Source organism: Myotis yumanensis, unplaced genomic scaffold (assembly GCF_028538775.1).
Source record: "Myotis yumanensis isolate MYYU_CA2020_CCGP unplaced genomic scaffold, mMyoYum1.0.hap1 SCAF_14, whole genome shotgun sequence".
NCBI classification, from domain to species: domain Eukaryota; kingdom Metazoa; phylum Chordata; class Mammalia; order Chiroptera; family Vespertilionidae; genus Myotis; species Myotis yumanensis.
In genome coordinates this window covers 26365934-26384385 of record NW_027223765.1, presented here as the reverse complement: position 1 = coordinate 26384385, position 18452 = coordinate 26365934, and the positions used below count along the sequence as shown (strand labels likewise).

The 18452-nt window shown below is 58.3% G+C and overlaps 1 protein-coding gene and 1 pseudogene across 13 annotated transcripts in view; one reads left to right on the top strand and one right to left on the bottom strand.

Annotated features, from left to right (window-relative positions):
• Nucleotides 1-18452, bottom strand: part of TMEM108 (transmembrane protein 108) — a 291266-nt gene that overhangs the window by 2567 nt on the left and 270247 nt on the right. For all 13 annotated transcript variants that reach the window (XM_070391148.1, XM_070391152.1, XM_070391153.1 and 10 more), the window contains 2 exons: nt 15926-17353; nt 6627-6781 (listed from right to left, as the gene is read on the bottom strand). In XM_070391148.1, the coding sequence (XP_070247249.1) occupies nt 6627-6781; nt 15926-17353 (1583 nt within the window). The remainder of the gene's footprint in view (nt 1-6626; nt 6782-15925; nt 17354-18452) is intronic.
• On the top strand, nt 1084-4875 carry LOC138992549 (cyclin-dependent kinase 11B pseudogene; annotated as a pseudogene).

Genomic DNA, 18452 nt, shown 5'->3' with positions numbered 1-18452 from the left:
CCAGGGCTGCCGGCACCTGTGGGCCATGGGACGGCACTGGCCAGGGCTCCAGGCAACTGTGGGCCACGGGATGGCACTGGCCAGGGCTGCAGGCAACTGTGGGCCACGGGATGGCACTGGCCAGGGCTGCAGGCACTCATGGGCCACGGGATGGCACTGGCCAGGGCTGCAGGCACTCATGGGCCACGGGACGGCACTGGCCAGGGCTCCAGGCAACTGTGGGCCACGGGATGGCACTGGCCAGGGCTGCAGGCACTCATGGGCCACGGGGCGGCACTGGCCAGGGCTGCAGGCAACTGTGGGCCACGGGACAGCACTGGCCAGGGCTGCAGGCACTCATGGGCCACGGGACGGCACTGGCCAGGGCTGCAGGCACTCATGGGCCACGGGACGGCACTGGCCAGGGCTGCAGGCACCTGTGGGCCACGGGACGGCACTGCCCAGGGCTGCAGGCACCTGTGGGCCACGGGATGGCTGTACCGACTCAGCCTGGGGAACTGGTTCAAGGGAAAAGGCATTGCTTGTTCTAAACAGGTTGGAGCCTCAGGCCCAGGGCTGACTGGTCTAAGACAGACCTGCTCTGCATGTCTCCTCTCTCGGAAGCCACAATGAAATCTCTGAAGTTTCTTTTTAAGTGAAACATATCATTTTGAGCAATATGTGCTGCTTTATGGAGAATAAAGAGATGAAGGAAGAGAAAGGCCATTTGTTGGTGAAATGTCTTCTCTGATGACGAGAATTTCCCTCAGTGTCAGGAATTAGCTGAGTGCCCACCTGAGGGTGGCACAAGCCTGCCTCTAAGTTAGGACAACGGGGGCAAGTCAGGGGGCAGAGCCCTTCTCCGGGGCTTTCGGGCTGAGCTGCGGAGGGACTGTGGGCTGGACCCGGCTGGTCCTTTTAGTCTCACAAAGCAGGTGCCCACCCAGGGGACCAGAGACTCTTCTCTGGGTGAAAGGAGAAAGGTATTTAGGAAGCAACTAAGGTAAGAAAGAAGAAAGGAGGAGGAGGTGGGAAGGAAGAGGGAAACGAACGCAAGCTTGGAAAAGTTTCCAAGCACCTTTTGGGCATCGCAATTTCGCCCGCATGGCCCAGACCCGTGTTCTGCGGCTTTCGTCCACCCTAAGGGGGGCAGGTACCTGCGAATGTGCTTGGGCAAAGCTCCTGGCGGCCTCCAAAGCCGACAGCTAAGAGGCAGTGAGTACGAAGGTCAAGGGAGGACCCAAAACGTAACATGATGTGACTATACAAGCATGCTTATAGAATCGAGTAGTATCAATACAGTTGTAACAGGACAATAAAAAAAGAAGAGAACTTGGCTATGCTGATCAACTGAATGCTGTCTCCATGTCCTTCATTCTTCGCTGACTCCGTCCACACCTTTGGGAACCCCTGGACCGATGGGGCAGGACCCCGGCAGACGTGTTTCCTTGGGTTTCTCCAGTTTCATTCCCAGGCTCGTGACACAGCTTCCACCAGAGACAGGAAACACCCTGCAAGACGCAGGAGCCACAGAGGGAAGGAAGGGGCCTCATCCCGAGAAACTTCAGGGACCAGGGCTGCCCAGCAGCCTTTGTTGCTGGGGAGACTAGAAACCTTGGTTCTTGTCTCTCTCTCTCTTTGTTAATCCTCACCCGAGGATATTTTCCCATTAATATTTTTTAGAGAGAGTGGAAGGGAGGGGAAGAGACAGAGAAACTTGGTATGAGAGAGACACATCCATTGGTTGCCTTCTGCCCGACCCAACCAGGGCGGGGGGTCAAGCCTGCAACCAACGTACATGCCTTTGATGGGAATCGAACCCGGGACTCTTCAGCCCATGGGTCGACCCGCTATCCTCTGAGCCAAACTGGCTGGGGTGGTTCTTATCTTTTTTTAAAAATATATTTTTACAGATTTCAGAGAGGAAGGAAGAGGGGGAGAGAGATAGAAATATGAACGATGAGAGAGAAGAATCATTGATCAGCTGCTTCCTGCAGGCCCCACACTGGGGATCAAGACCACAACCCGGGCATGTGCCCTTGACTGGAATCGAACCCGGGACCTTTCAGTCACAGGCTGATGCTCTATCCACTGAGTCAAACCAGCTGGGGCTGCTCCCCCACCCTATTTTTAAATTGATTTTAGAGGAAGGGAGAGAAACATTGATGTGGGAGTGAACCACTGGCTGCCTCCTGCACGACCGCAACCGACCCGGAATCCAACCCGCGATCACCACACGGCCCCCCGCCCAACCCCCGTGCAGAGCGCTTCGCTCTAACCACTGACCACCTGGCGGGCGGCCTTGCTCTGTGTAAGGAGCAGCGGCTCCGGTCGGCACTGCAGGGGAAGAGCCACCAGGGCGGCGCCAGCGACCAGCGCCCTGGCCCAGAAGGCGACCAGGCCATGAGGGACAACGGGGCGGGGCGCCCCGACTGGCTCCACCGCCTGTGTCATCCGCCAAAGCCGGAAGTGACACACAGGGCCCTATTCTCCAGCCGGAACCTGTGGCTTCGGCCCTCCCTGACGTCATCATCCTGCGCCGATGCAGGATAAAACGAGGCTCCGGCACACGCCCGCCCGGCGCAGTTTCTCTTTAGGCTCTGGGCCAGCTGCGTCGGCGAGCGTGGCTTCACTCCAATGGTGATGCAAAGGACTCTTGGAAAGCGGAGACCGTAGATGAGATTCTCCAGGAAGAGAAGCGACGGAAGGAGCAAGAGGAGAAGGCCGAGATAAAGCGCTTAAAAGACTCTGAAGACTGGGATTCCCTGGAGGAGGGGGAGCTGAGGGACCACCGCTTGGAGATCGCCATCAGGAACTCGCCCTACAGGAGGGAGGACTCCATGGAGGACAGAGGAGAGGACGATGATTCTTTGGCTATCAAACCACCCCAGCAAATGTCACAGAAAGAAAAAGCTCATCACAGGGAAGAGGAGAGGAGAAAAGAGAAACGCAGGCATCGTAGTCATTCAGCAGAAGCGGGCAAGCACGCCAGAGTGAAGAAGGAGCGGGAGCATGAGCGCCGGAAGCAGCACCGAGAGGAGCAGCACCGAGAGGAGCCGGACGAAGCTCGAAGGGAGTGGGAGAGGCGGAAGCGGTGGGAGATGGCGAGAGAGCATTCCTGGAGAGAGAGGGCCCGCCTGGAGCAGCTGGAAAGGGGGCGGGAGCAGCAGAAGGAGCTGCGGGAGCAGCAGCAGGAGCGGTGCAAGGCGCGGGAGGCCCGGAGGGAAGCCTCTGCACGTCACCGAGCAGTGCGAGAGGACCAGGGCGATAAAGTGAAGGCAGCCACCGGAGCCGCAGCCCGCCCCGGCCTCCGTGGGAGAGGTTTGAGCTGGGAGACGGCCGGAAGCCAGTGAAAGAAGAGAAGGTGGAAGAGAGAGGCCTGCTGTCTGTCCTACAAGACATCAGCGACAACGAGCGGAAGACCAGCTCGGCCGAGTCCTCCTCAGCGGAATCAGGGTCGGGTTCTAAGGAGGAGGAAGCGGAGGTGGAGGAGGGGAGCAGCAGTGAAGAATCAGAGGAGGAAGAGGAGACTGGGAGCAACCCCGAGGACGTGTCTGAACAGTCGGCAGAGGAGGTGAGTGAGGAAGAAATGAGTGAAGACGGAGAGCCGGAGGCTGAGAACCACATCCTCGTTGTTCGATTTGACCGAGGTTCCGGGGACAGTGAAGAAGGGGAGGAAGAGGTGGGCGAGGGCACCCGCCACAGCACGGCCCTGACGGAAGGCGAGTTCGCGCCGGACTCCCCAGCCCTGTCGCCCATCGAGCCCAAGCAGGAGCTGCCCAAGCACCTGCTCGCCCTGCAGGGCTGTCGCAGTGTGGAGGAGTTCCAGTGCCTGAACAGGATTGAGGAGGGCACCTACGGAGTGGTGTACAGGGCAAAGGACAAGAAGACAGATGAGATTGTGGCTCTGAAGCGGCTGAAAATGGAGAAGGAGAAGGAAGGCATTCCGATCACATCGCTGAGGGAGATCAGCACCATTCTCAAGGCGCAGCACCCCAATATCGTGACGGTCAGGGAGATTGTCGTGGGCAGCAACATGGACAAGATTTACATTGTGATGAACTACGTGGAGCATGACCTCAAGAGCCTGATGGAGACCATGAAGCAGCCTTTCCTGCCAGGGGAGGTGAAGACACTGATGATCCAGTTGCTGTGTGGAGTGAAGCACCTGCACAACAACTGGATTCTGCACCGAGACCTCAAGACCTCCAACCTGCTGCTGAGCCACACCGGAATACTCAAGGTGGGTGACTTTGGGCTGGCGCGGGAGTATGGGTCCCCTCTGAAGGCCTACACCCCTGTTGTCGTGACCTTGTGGTACCGTGCCCCAGAGCTGCTGCTGGGGGCCAAGGAGTATTCCACGGCCATGGACATGTGGTCTGTGGGGTGCATCTTCGGGGAGCTGCTGACACAGAAACCATTGTTCCCAGGGAAGTCGGAGATTGATCAGATCAACAAAGTGTTTAAGGACCTGGGGACGCCCAGTGAGAAGATCTGGCCTGGCTACAACCAGCTGCCCACTGTGAGGAAGATGACCTTCACCGAGTACCCCTACAACTACCTGCGCAAGCGCTTCAGGGCGCTGCTCTCTGACCAGGGCTTTGACCTCATGAACAAGTTCCTGACCTATTTTCCTGAGCGGAGGGTCAGCGCAGAGGACGGTCTCAAGCACGAGTATTTCCACGAGACCCCCCTCCCCATCGACCCCTCGATGTTCCCCACGTGGCCCGCCAAGAGTGAACAGCAAAGGGTGAAGCGTGGCACCAGCCCGAGACCCCCCAAGGGAGGCCTTGGCTACTGCCAGCTGGGTGACGACCTGAAGGAGACCGGCTTCCACCTCACCACCACCAACGAGGGGGCCTCGCCACAGGCCCTGGCTTCAGCATCAAGTTCTGAGATTCAGAGTGGACCCCAGAAACAGCGGGACCAGGGGCAGGAGCAGAGGCAGCCTGTGGTCAGACCCAGTCCTGCCCGGATGACAGGCTTCTGCGGCCCAGGCTGCGGTGACGTGGCCTCGAGTCGAACTGCTGGCCTCGTTTTCCACATTTTGTTTCTATTTTGTCTTGGCTTGTAAATTTGTAGAATTAAACCTTATTTCCTTATGGGAAAAAAAAAATAAATCCAGAACAAGAGATTAAATGAAAAAAAAAAAAATAGGCGGTGAGTACACCCTGTGACCCATGATCATTGTGGGTGGTCTGCGGGGCACACGCGTGCCCAGGGAGGTGGGACAAATGGTAACATCGCTCTAGCTCAGGGTGGGGAAACTTTTTTCTGCGATGGGCCATTTGGATACGTATAACATCATTTGCGGGCCCTACAAAATTATCAACTTAAAAATCAGCCTGGCCCAGGTTTGATTACGGTCAAGGGCATGTACCTTGGTTGTGGGCACATCCCCAGTGGGGGGTGTTCAGGAGGCAGCTGATTGATGTTTCTCTCTCATCAATGTTTCTAACTATCCCTCTCCCTTCCTCTCTGTAAAAACTCAATATAATATATTGAAAAAAAATCAGCCTGCAATATTAGTCAAACAATTAACTCACTCCTAACGCCTTGGCAAATGATTTCGAGGGTCTTGTAGGGCCCGTGGGTTGGATGTTCCCCATCCCGCACTAAAGCCCAAAGAAGGGAGTAGACCCCCTGGGAGGGATGCCGACACAGTCCACTCTGCAGCCAAACAGCTTCGTGCGCAACCCCAAGCTTGTGTTGATCGGCAGCCTCCGCATCAGAACCTCTAGCTGTGCCCATGGCCTGTGCTCTGGGCCGGAAAGACTACCCGGCCTTCCCGTCGTATGCTCACAAGCGCTGCCCTTCACCTTTGGCTTTCATGGGCTGATTTTGCAAAGAGAATATGAGGAAGTTAGAGCTCGGGTTTGCAGCCCACACTCAAAGTGGGCCAGCCTCTGCCTTGTCCTAAAACCCGGTCACACAAAACTCAGAACTTCCAATGACCCTCTGCTGCCCACGACTAAAGTCCATTCAGGTCCATTCAAGACCAGGCCCATCCACCTGCCAATCCTGCTGCACCCTGGCCTCTACCCACCTTCCCTTCAGAGTGGAAAGGGCACAGCGCCCAAGTCAGAGACCTGGGTCCCAAGCCCAGCTCTCTAACCAGCCATCCAGGTCGTGCTGGGCAAATGCTCCTCAGCTACACCCCACACCCTCCCCACCTGACTCAGCCACGCTCTTTGCTGGGACACCTGCTAAGTCCTCTGAGCAGACTTCCTCGGGTGCCCACAGCTCTGTGACACCTCTTGTATCTCCCCTAGTTTGCGTTGTTTCCGAATGATGCATGAGGCTCAGGCCCCAAGCACGTTGGAATATGGGCCCCTGGGGAGCATCTCCACAGGCTCCGGGGAGTAACACAGGTGCTCTGCGAATATTTGTTGGCTTGTTCCCAGGATCAGTGACCCCAAAACTTTAACATGTGCATAAGGTGCCTGGGATTCTCGCTGAAAGGCAGACCCTGATCACAGGGCTGGGCGGGCTGCAGCCTCCTGTGCTGCTGGCCCGGGGACCACGCTTCGAGGAGCAAGGCGCCTGGAAACTCGCAGATGCTCCCTCCACAGCTCTCTCGGGAGCCTGTGACTCTCCGGGCAGTGGGGCCAGCACCTCCAGGGGCACCCTTGGTTGGGGCTCCATACCTCAGAGGTGGTGAGGGACTGGATCTCCCTGGGCAGCTCCACGGCGTGCTTGTTGAAGTAGTCCATGGTGATGGCGTTATTCCAGTAGCTCAGGTTGTTCTCCGGGTTGGCCGCCTTCTTCTTCCTCCTCAGGCAGCACACTGTCAGCAAGACCGCTGTGGAGAGAGTCCATGTTAGAGAGGGAGGGGGACAAGCACAGAGCAGCATTCCTGAGTGACAGGCCAGTCCCCAGGAGCATGGTGATGGCCACCCAGTCAGCCACTGACCCCACTCATTAATTCATGTGTGCGCTCATTCAACAAATACCCATGTATGCTGAGTGCCTGTGCCAGGTGCTGGGGTGGAAGAAAGACAAGGATGCCCTGCTTTCGTAAGCTTCCCCTCTAGGTGTGTATGGAGGGTGCAGAGGGATCAGACAATCTATGCATAATAAACAAGGAATGAATAAGGTGAATTCAGATAGTGACAACTGTTCAGAAAAATAAAACAGGGTGAAGGGAGAGAGACAATGAAGGTGAGCTGGGGGAGAGAGTGCGTTAGAGTCATCACGGAAGGTTTCCCTAGGAGGTGAACTAGAGCTAAAAATAGAATGGGGGGTGCTAGTCACGTGCAGAACAGGGGGCAGTGTGTTTCAGGTAACGAAAACAGCATGTGCAAAGGGCCTGAGGTAGGGACAAGCTTGATGTGTGAGAAAAGACTGGCACAGCTGGAGTGGGGTGAGTGTGGAGGAGCGAGGCAGGAGATGAGGCCAGGCAGGAGATGAGGCCAGAGGGTTGTGTCCATAGACTGGGAGGCAGGAGGCTGGGCTGTAACTTCAGTTATCTGTGGGCACTGCAGTGCCACGCCTGAGTCTGCTCCAAGAAAAGGCCACGCTCATTCGGTGGGAGGAGAGTGTGGCTGCAGAAAAGGCACATGTGTTCTGAGTGGCTCTGCTGGACTGATGAGGGGAGGGGAGGGGAACAGAGAGAAGGGCAGAGCCAAACGAGCCCTTGATTCCCACAGGCGGCTGAGAGCAAACCCTGACACCTGGACTCCCATGTCTGCTGTTCACTGTCCACGATTCTGCCTCACAAAGACACTCTGAAGGCTGAGGCAGCACATTCGGGCCTGGTGGGGCTCAACACAGCCTGACGTGCGACCTGTCTGTTCAACCTCTGAGACTTGGGGTCCCCAGGGAGGGATACATTTGGATGTTGCTGATGAACCAGGTGACAGAGTGACTTGGGCCAACAGGGAGGCCTCTGCAGTGGGAGAGCTGGGATGGCTGTCTAGGCTCCCATGTAGAACAGGTGATGCAATGCCAAGGGTGACAGGATCCCTCTTGGGGAGAAGCCTGTAAGTGAAGACCGGGGGTCTCCTGCCCAGGCTCGCCATCGCCAGGGCCTGTAAGGTGGCTGAAGCTCCAGGCCAGGGGTGGGCAGGGTGCACCCAACAGCCTGGAGGTGCCAACCATCTGTGCTGAGGAGAGGGGGCCCCAAGCTGAGCTGGCCCAGAGGCTGGACCCATGGTGACAGTGGCCACCAGGGGGCAGCAGAGGACCATCTCTGTCCACAGCAGCCAACTGGCCAGCACCAGGGAGCCTGTGTGTGCCAGGGTGTGAGGCAGCTGCAGAAGCTGGCACCCACACAGGTGCGACCTCAGGGCCCACACCCAGCCCTCTCAGATGCAGGAATTCTCCCGGATGCAGGAATTCGGTAGCTCTCATCCCAGCTGCCATCTCAACCTGAGACCTCCAGACAAGGTCAAAAGATCAGGCAAGTTTCCATGCCTTCCAATCTGCTTTGATCAGGAAGACTTTAATTTGCTCACCATTCTTCTGGGCCCCCTTAAAAGGTTTTAAAATAGGAAGGAAATGTCTGAATGTTTGAGCTATAAGAAATTTTAGTCTGGCTGGTATAGACTTAAAATTTGTGCGTTTCCTCCTCCTTCCCGTCCTTCTGAAGAGTCCTTTCAACTGGTTGAAGGGAATGGGGGGTGGGGGGGGGGGGGGGTGAAGCTGCAGAATGCAGCCTGAAAATCTGCTAACTTAGGGCACTGCCTTACTCCACAGACGAGGCCATGGCCAGAGCACCTGGCTGGCTGGCCACAGGTCACAGGTGTGAGTGGCAGGGCCGGGGCAAGTCTCTATTCTTCACTGTCCCTGCTTTCCACCTGCTCCTGGGACTGGGTGTGCGAGAGCCTGGGGGAGTCAAGCTGGCGGCAGCCGCAGAGAGGGTAGAGAGGGGCGAGGCTGCCAAGGAGCCAGGCTGCACACCTGGGCCGGCACAGGTTGCAGAATTAGGTCCCTACCCCTCCCGCCCTGAGTCCTGTGCGAAGGCTGGCCCTGGTGGGGTGGCCTGAGGGTTGGGACAGGGACTTCTGTTCTCACCTCTCTCTCCTTCATGTGTTGTGAGTGCTCCCGTCCTGACTGCATCTCTCTCAGCAGCTCCCAGGGCCGCTCAGGTGCACTTCCCTGCCACATGGGAGCCGGCCTGGCGACAGAGCCGGGGCTTGGAGTCCAAAGACCTGCGTTCAAGCCTGGCTCTGCCACATGTTAGACTAGGCAAGTCACTTCACCAAGCTGATCAGCAGGGGCCTCACAGGTTTGTAAGGAAAGTTAGAGACCATGAATGCAAATGCCTACGTGCTGCCTGACACACAACAGGAGCGTGATTAAGTCTCCTCGTCCTCTCAGCATCCTCCACACAGAGACCAGGAAGAAAACTGGGCTGCACGACTCAAGGCCACGGGCGACTTAGAACTCTCGTTGTTTCAGCGACTGACTGTTCATCCAGGAAAGGAAAGTACAGCTCAGATGTGTGGCATCTCTGATGTGTCCCCAGCGCTGACCTAGGTGCCTTATCGCCCAGTTTAACCCACGAAGCGGCTGTGGAGGAAGCTGCTGTTAAACCCACCTCCCCAACTGGCCCTGCTCACCCAGCTCGTCCCTGGGACTCGAACCCCGGTCTCTGTGACCCTCGGGTTGATGCCTGCCGTCACATCTTGCCCTGGACTCTGGAGTGGACGCGCCTTAGCACACGAGGCGCTTTGTACATACACAACTCTGTGCAAACACCGGTGCTGGCCACCCCCTTCCGGTTCAGTTAGAAGCTCCAACTGCTCTGCTCCCCCAAAGGCAACAGCTGTGAGGACTCCCCAGGACATCAAGATCTCGACTTCCTCACGTTCTAAAGTGGAGTGCGGGCTCAGCAAGTCCTCTGGGCCTCCTAGGAGTGCCCGTGGGGATCATCCCGGACCTGTCAGACGTGTGGCAGGAAGGAGGAGCCCTGGGCCCTGTGTTGAGGGGGAGGCACGGTTCCAGGGATAGGCTCCCTGTGCGACAGGAAATGGAAACGAACTCCTGCAGGTTCCCTGAGGACTCAACCTTTCCAAGCACCTGCTAAAGTGCCTCCCCAGGCCTGATGGAGAAGGCACAGCAAGTCCTAACAGCAGGGTGAATCGTAACTGCCCCACGACCCCTGCCATGCACGCAGCACCTTCTCCATGGCAGGCACCGCGATGGGCCTTGGAGGCATCGTCTCTTTGGAGTGGGTGCTGCAGCCACGAAAACGCTTTGCTCAGACGCCCTGCTGCAGGGAGCACAGCTCAGGGATGGCCCAGCTGCTGCCCTGGACCCGCCACCACGTCTGTGCCGAGGCCGTGCTCCCTGGGCTGCTCCCAGCCATGAGAACTGTGGCGGGTACCAGTGCTCTGCTCCTGCAGGACAGGGACGCTCCATGGCCTGAGGTCTCCACTGGCCCGTTAGAAACTCCCTTAAAATGGCACTGCAGCTCGAGACTCCTCAATCCTCCCGACTCCCTCTCCTTTCTACTCTTTAAATATTTTAAAAATTGATTTTAGAGAGAGAAAAGGAGAGAGATAGAGATAGAAACATCAATCGGCTGCCTCTTACAAACCCCCTACTGGGGATCGAGCCGCAACCTGGGCATGTGCCCTGACCTGGAATTGAACCGTGGCCTCCTGGTTCCTGGGCCGACACTCAACCACTGCACCACGCCAGCTGGGCTCTCTAGCTCCTTTCGCAAGCGGCAGAGCTCCAGCCCCTCCCTTTATAGTTCACAGCCGCTGCCCCACTCATCCGCTTGAGGCCTAACCCATTTTGGTGTCTGCCTCCCGAAGGCCCGGACTAACAGAGAACACTGGCCCCATGTTGCAGGGGAGAAGGCACTGGACCAGTGGATAGGTAACTTGTCCAAGTCTCCCAGGCTGGGAGTGGGAAGCCGGGATGACGTCCAGGTGTGTTTGGTCCCCAAGCCACGTCTTCCCATCACACAGGCTCCCTCACCAGCGGTCCATGCAGGTCTAACGTCAGGAAATGAGAGAGCAGGGAGCGCCGACACACTTCAGGGGGGCCCTTCGCTGTGTGCGTGACGAACGGGCCCTGGAGGGAAGGAGGGCCCAGGAGTGTGATGAGCCAGGCTGGGGCAGTCGTTTCCCTCCTGGAGGCTGAGGGGGGAGGTCCAGGGGAGGCCTCAGCGTGTGGAAGGCGGCAAGACTGGGGGAGCCAGGCTGGGGACTTGCTGCCTGACTCCCCACCCTGGCCCGAGGGAATATGCCTGAGGGAGCCCAGGAGGTCCCCACCAGGGGGCGCTGGTTGGGCGGCACAGAGCAGAGCTGAGAGCCTGGGCATGACGCCGGTCAGCTGAGGACACGCCTCGACAGCCCAGCCCTGCCAAAGGCTGCTCCCTCCCTGTTCACCTGGCTCAGGAGCCCCCCAGGTCACACTTCCTTCTCGTCCTGATCTCCTCTAGTCTCTTCACTGGAAAGAGTAACTCTAACAGGTTTTCTTATAAGGCCACAGTCACGTGGGGCCTGTGAGTAAAAGGTACACACACATTCAGACTTGACTGCCATTCTCAGAACAACTGAGACAGCCGAGAGCCACGCTGTGCACACCAGTGTGGTCAATGACCCCTGCACGGATGCTCCGGTGGGGTACCCTATGGAGGAAGGGAGCGGGTGCTCTGGGGCAAGGCACATGGCCGCACACGGGGTCTGGTGAGGAAAGTCTGCGCAGTTGGCCTTGCTTCCTGCCCTCACCTTCCACATTCTCAGGACTGGGTGTGGCATGTGCAGGCCAGGCCAGGGAGCCTGGTAGAGACACAAAACTGAGTTGGTGAGAACCCAGAGGGCTGACAGGCGAGGGAGCCTCCGGCGGGAGGTGTGGGCCCTGTGTCCTGATGGGGGCAGCAGAGACCAGCTCAGGAGCCGCATGGCTCTCCTGCCCCAGCCCAGCGAGGCCTGGATCCGACCAATCCCACTCCTCAGCCATCTGAGACCCTGTGTGAGGACTCTGGCTGGGTCCTTTGGCTGTTGGTGGGGCTCAGACCTGGGCGGGCAGGGGAACTGGTGACATCCTGTTGAGCAGGCCTGAGATGTGCTAAGACTGCCCCCTGATCCTGCCAGAGCAGGGGAGTCACCCACCCATCTGCTCAGTGGTCCCCGCCATCTGGAGTCTGGCCTCTGGAGGAGGGAGAAAAGCAGGGTCAGGGCCGGACTGAAAAGCCAGATGTGAGAGCATCTATGCTTGGTCCTGTCTGCCACCCAGGCTGCCTGCAATACCTAGCAAATGGCAACGGAGGAGGCCCTTCTTGGAAGGCTGCAGAGTGAGCTTTAGGACAGATGCCGGCGTTGGGAAGGTCTGAGACAGAGCCCTAGGCCTGGGGTGCAGCTATGAAAACCGTCTGCATCCGAACGCACCTGTGCCTTAAAAGAGCACAGCGTCCTGCAGGGACAAGTGTTCTCTCTTAATGCTCCTCCTCGCTGGGCCTTCCCAGGTGAACGATGACCCTAAGAAGTCGGGGCCATGACTGAGGACAGCAGCTGTGTGTGGAGGCAGCCAGGGCTGAGGCAGGAGCCTTGGTGAGTGAGCTCAGGGGAGTGGAAATGCAGGACAGACGCCCAAGAAGTGGGGTCAGAGGTCCACGGGGCTACAGAGTCTGCTTTGAACACAGTTGCATATCATCCTGTGTCCTATCCCCAGCACCTGAAGGCTGTGCCAGAAGCATTCTCCAGGTGCTGTGCCAGGCTGTGTCCTTGCTTCTGCTGCGGCTGATGTGATTATGCACGGCTGAGGCAGCTCACGGGGTTTCTGGCTTTGCAGTAAGATCTGCTCTGCTCCACACGCACACATAGCAAAAGGACTAGAATTGCAAAGCCCAGGTGTGGCCTGTAGGGGCCAAGGGCAGATCTACTCCTGCTGTCCAGCCCAGGCAAAGAGGAAGCCGGCGGGGAGAGGGCTCCGGACAGGGGAGCACAGCACACATCTCTGACTGCCCAGTGCCTGGCACACAATGGGCACTGGGGAAATAGCGTGTTCCCTTAGGCAGATTCTACCACCAGATCTGGGTGGACTCCTATGTGATTGAGTCCTGGGGAAGTCACTTCACCTGGTGACGTACTCCCCACCTGTAGGATGTGCTGCTTGCCCAGTGTGTTTGATTCTCTTTATTTTATTCCTCTGGCGAGCATGTTTTAAGGCTGGAATGGTTAAAAATAATGGGAACTCACTTTGTAAACTAGAGCCTCTGGGCACATGTGAAGGATGGAAAATTAGAAAGCTGTCTCCAATGTGGTTACTTACTACTATGACCATGATTAATTATTTATTGGCTAAAAGTACAACATTTTCTTATTGTCATTCTTTGTGTGTGTGTGTGTGTTTTAAATCCTCACCCGAGGATGTTTTCCCATTGATTTTAGAGTGGAAGTGGAAGAGAGAGGGAAAGACAGAGAGAAATATCGATGTGAGAAAAACACATCAATTGGTTGCCTCCTGAACACACCCCAACCAAGGCCAGGGAGGAGCCTGCAACTGAGGTACGTGCCCTTGACCGAAGTCGAACCCGGGACCCTTCTATCTGCAGGCTGACACTCTATCCACTGAGCAAACTGGCTAGGGCTCATTCTTCTGTTTTAGAAGTGGACAATCAGATTTAAGAATACATGTGTGGCCCTGGCTGGTGTGGCTTGGTTGGTTGGAACGTCGTCCCGTGCACCAAAAGGGTTGCGGGTTCAGTTCCCAGTCAGAGCACATGCCTTGGTTGTGGGTTCAATCCCTGGTGGGGCATGTATGGGAGGCAATCGATTGATGTTTCTCTCTCACATCTAAGCCTCTCACACTGATGTTTCTCTCTCTCTTTCAAATCAACAAACATATCCTCGGGTGAGGATTAAGGAAAAAAGAAAAGAATACACGTGTGTTTCCATGAGCGATAATAAAGCTGCCTAATGAAACAATACAACCTGCAACCTGCAAACATGCTCGCCTCTGTGACCTGGGTCTCTGAGCAGACAGGCTACCACCCTGACATGGGAAGTCTGCTCTGCTTTCCCACTGGAAGGAGACAGAAAGCGGGAGCGGCGGCTCCTGGAGAGGATCCAGAATCCAGATTAAGCAAATCTGGTGGAGCGCAGTGCCAAGCAGAAACGATGCCACGTTAAAGGCACACACTCCTGCCCTGACGGCCAGACGACCTGCCTCACGGCCTCCTCTGTGTGCAGGTTCTGGGGCTGGGCTCCTCCAGAGAGTGGGTGAGCCCAGGGTCAGCGCAACCGACAACGCCGACGCCAGGCTGCGCTGCCTGAACAAAGGACCATCGCGCCCCTGCGAGTGGCTGGGCATGTGGACGCTGTCCTCTCCCTTCTGGGGGGCGGGATGGGCTGGGGGCCACTGGAGGGGCCATGATGGGAGCAGGGCCAGGGCCAGGGCCAGGGCCATGCAGCCCGTGGAGCAGTGGTTCTCAACCTTCCTAATGCCGCGACCCTTTAATACAGTTCCTCATGTTGTGGTGACCCCCAACCATAAAATTATTTTTGTTGCTACTTCATAACTGTAATTTTGCTACTGTTATGAATCGTCATGTAAACATCTGATATGCAGGATGGATTTTCATTGTTACAAATTGAACATAATTAAAGCATAGTGATTCATCACAAAAACAATATGTAATTATATATGTGTTTTCCGATGGTCTTAGGCGACCCCTGTGAAAGGATCCTTTGACCCCCAAAGGGGTCGCGACCCACAGGTTGAGAACCGCTGCCGTGGAGGGACCTGCAGGAACAGGGTGAGCAGCTTGGGAAAAGAGAAGACTGACCTTGAGAGCCATTTCAAATGTTTTGGGGCCGGCAGACTGACTGGTTCTGGGTAGTTTCAGAGGGCATGGCTTAGGGCACAGAGTGAAAATTACAAGGAGGCAAATTCTGGCCCTCAGGAGAGCAGGGTAACAACCTGAGGGAGAACAGGCTATCTTGAGTGAGCACACAGGGGTTCCTCGCCTGGAGGGTTCGGAGGCCGGATGGTAGCTGAGTGGGGCTGAGGTCAGTGAGCATCCTTGTGAGGTTATCAGAGAAACTGAGAATCTAGGATCAAGCACCTGGCGAAGACATAAGGGAAGCCCTTGGTCCTGAGTGACGACAGCAGGTTCTCTATGGAGACACCGGGGGTGGGGGTGGGGGGGGTGGGGGCGGGGGGAGCAGCAGCAAGAAGTGCCGGTCACCTGGGGAGAGCCCTTCTGCACCAACACCAGTGGGAGCAGAGGACAGTGATGAGTCCACGCGGCATCCAGCTCACACCCGTGAACACACAAAACCGGGGAGCGAACAGCTCAGTTCGCAGGTAACTCTGAAGCCTCAGTTTGGCTACAGGCACTGTTTTCGCCAGGGCCAACAACTTCCTGCAAGACCACAGCTGCTCTGCCCTCCTTTCTTGTGGGGAGAGAGACAGAAGGAGGGGAAGGGATGCGGGAGGGGAGGAAAGACAGGAAGGGATGTGGACGGGATGTAGGAGAGGAGGTGAGGGCTCTGCTGTAATTTGCAAGTGCCCAGTCTCACCCAGGCTCCTCGCTGCCGCTGCTGCGTCACTACAGGCGGTTGCAGGCGACCCTGGAGGGCAGGGTGGTGTCGTGGCAGGGGCACTGGGCTGGAAGATAGGCGCTGTGGGCTCTCTCCCAGCTTGCCTCTCGCTAACCCTGGGGTCTCGAGTGACCACATTGCCCTCCAGTTTGGTGTTTCTTCCTGCAACGTGCAGGGTAAACTGGACTCCCTGCGGGGTCCTCCCCGCCACTGGGAGCTGTGCCTGTATAACCAGTGGGCATCGAGCTGTGACTGGCAGAGCCAAGGACCAGGGGCAGGGAGAACCACGATCCCTGTCATGCCACCTGTTTCCTGGGATTCTGAACAGCTTTGCCGCCCACCTGGTGGGACTGTCCAACCCTGGGCCAGGGGGTTCTGGGGACGGGCAAGTTGGTGTGGAGGAGGGAGAGGAAGGGGAGGAGTGGGGAGGGCCAGGCACTCACAGCAGGAGGAGATGGGCACGCTGATGGCCAGGACCACCCAGGCAATGTCCATCTTGCTCAGGCAGATGGTGGCTCTGTGCTGGGGGGAGTCCCCTTCGGCCACGTGGGAGATGTTCCCGGCGGGGCCAGGCTTCCAGGTCCCCGCAGGGACCAGGCGGTTGAGGAAGTTCCCTGTGGCCGTGGACACCACTGTGGACAGAGGACGGGGCAGCCGGGCCGTCATGCTGGGTGCGGCCACAGCCTCCTCCTCGGCTCGGGGGACAGTGCTTTCTGAGGCCCCGGGGGGGTGAGCGGAGGCCCTCGGGGCTGAGGGTGTCGCTGAGGATGTTCCCTGAGGAAGCCCCTCGGGAGGGGCGGAGACGCTGGCATTGAAGGCAGCCTGGGGGGGCCCCGGGGCCACCGTGGAGCCCCCCGAGCTGGCGGACAGAGGCCTGCCGGTCCCAGGGGTGACAGTGAGCCAGGAGTCACTGTGGCTGGAGCTGTCGTGGGGGTCACCGCGAGGGCGCAGAGAAGGCACTGGGGCAGGTTGTGGGCTGGCGGGGGCGCCTGAGGCTGTGGCCGTGTCCGGCTGCCCTCCTGGGCTGGTGAGGGTCGGACCACCCCCCTGGTCTGCTCTAAGGCCCGGCTTGGCTTCCGTGCGCACCAAGGGGGTGGTGCCTGGTGCCCATGTGGTCCTGCTGGGCGCCGTGGCTGTGGCCACCGTCTGGGGCTGTGGCGAGGAGGAGGAATTCCAGGGGGTGAGGGTGGAGGGCTCGGGCTCCGCGGACCCTGTGGCGTTGCCTCTGAGGACCTGAGAGGCTCTCACCCCCTGGTGCTTCTGCCCCAGGTGCATGGAGCTCTGATTCCTGCCCCGCGGGCCTTCCTTTCTTCCCGAGGGGCCCCCGAGTGCGGGCAGGACGGGGCGGGATGAACCGCCAGCCCCCCTTCGGGCAGAGCCGGGCGGTCTGGGGGGCCTGCGTGTGGCCCCCCGGGTGGGTGCTGGGCTGGGGCGGCTGGTGGCTGTAGGCGGCTTTGTCAGTAGGATGGTGGGCCCAGCCTCCCCCAGGGGGCGGCCCTCTGGGTGGGAGGTGGCCGTGGTCGTGGCCGTGGCCGTGGCCGCGGCCACAGGAAGGGGCCCTGTGCTCAGGGGGCCGTCAGCATGGTGGGTGGTTGCTGTGGCCATCGTGGTGGAGGCGGTGTTTGCAGGAGGGTGTCCCTCTGGATAGGGTGTTGCTGCTGCCACGGTGGCTTCGGCCTGTGAGAAGGGCCCATCAGGACGGGGGCTCAAGGTCATGCTGGAGGGGGCGGCCACCAGGGCGGAGCGACTGGTGGAGCTGAGCGGTGGGGTCACCATGGTGCCGGGAGGCAGGACCTGAAGAGAGTTCCTGGGAGATGGTTCCTGGGCAGCAAACGCCAGAGCTTCGGTCAGCGCCAAGGTCAGGAGGAAGCCTTGAGGGAGACAGAGGGCAGAGGTGAGGTGCCGGGAGAGGCTGGGGGCCCGGGCCTTCCTAACCCGAGAACCTGTGACCCCGGAACTCCGGGGAAGCACCCGAGCATCCCCAAGGTCCAGCTGGAGACAGCTGGCCTACCCCGCCCAGGAGCGGCCTTGAGCCTGATCCTGACCTGTGAACTCCTGCTTGTTCCCGCGAGCCCCTGGGTCCCTCCCGCCCTTCCTTCAGCCCTGCTGGCCGCCCAGCAATGGCGGAGCAGAAACCATTTCCATCTGGCCACTCTCTCGGGGCCCCTCCCCCACATTCCAGCAGGGCTGATGGCCAGCTCTTGGGACCGTCAGCAGAGCTGCTGACAGGGAAGGCAGGGGCCTGGTGAGTTTCCGGGGAGCGGGGAGGGGAGATCACTTCCTGGCAGGCCTTTGACATGAGGCCCAGGACCACCCCGGGGCCACCTCCAACTTAGGTGGAGTGCGGGGTCTCGGAGGGGGCCAGAGTCCTCCTCACCCTGCACTTCACTTCTCAGTGAGGGGCCAGGGGAGGCTGAGGACTGTAGCTCCAATAGAGGCTGTAGCTCTCATGATCTCTAGGAACAATCTGCCCTAAACAACCTATTTTTCCCAAACGTTCATTCGTGACGTAGCCCAGACATCCAGCTCTGCTTGTTCAAGTCAGTCCTGAGAACTGGTTACCGAGCAGCTACCCCACCCCCACCTTTCATGCATGATTCAGTCCTCAACCACCCGCTGGGTTAGAACACTGAGGCTCAGGGAGATTAAGGAACACGTTCGAGGTCCCACAGTATCAGAAGTATTTGAAACAGGGCTGGATCCCACATGCATGTTTTTCCTGGTTAAACAGCACCAATGGCTGTTTGAAGAGGAAGAAGGGGACGGGAGCTGCATCCACAGAGGAACGTACTGCTGGTGCTCCGACCAGTTCAGGCTCAGTCCGCCTCCCCCCCTGCAGCTTAAACCACAGGGGCGATCTAAGAACCGGTATCGAGGCCTCTGATGTTCTGAGGCACATTCCATTATGAGCCCCTGCTTGGCTCCTGAGCGCCTTGGTTCAATATAAGTGTTGTTATGAACTGAATTGTG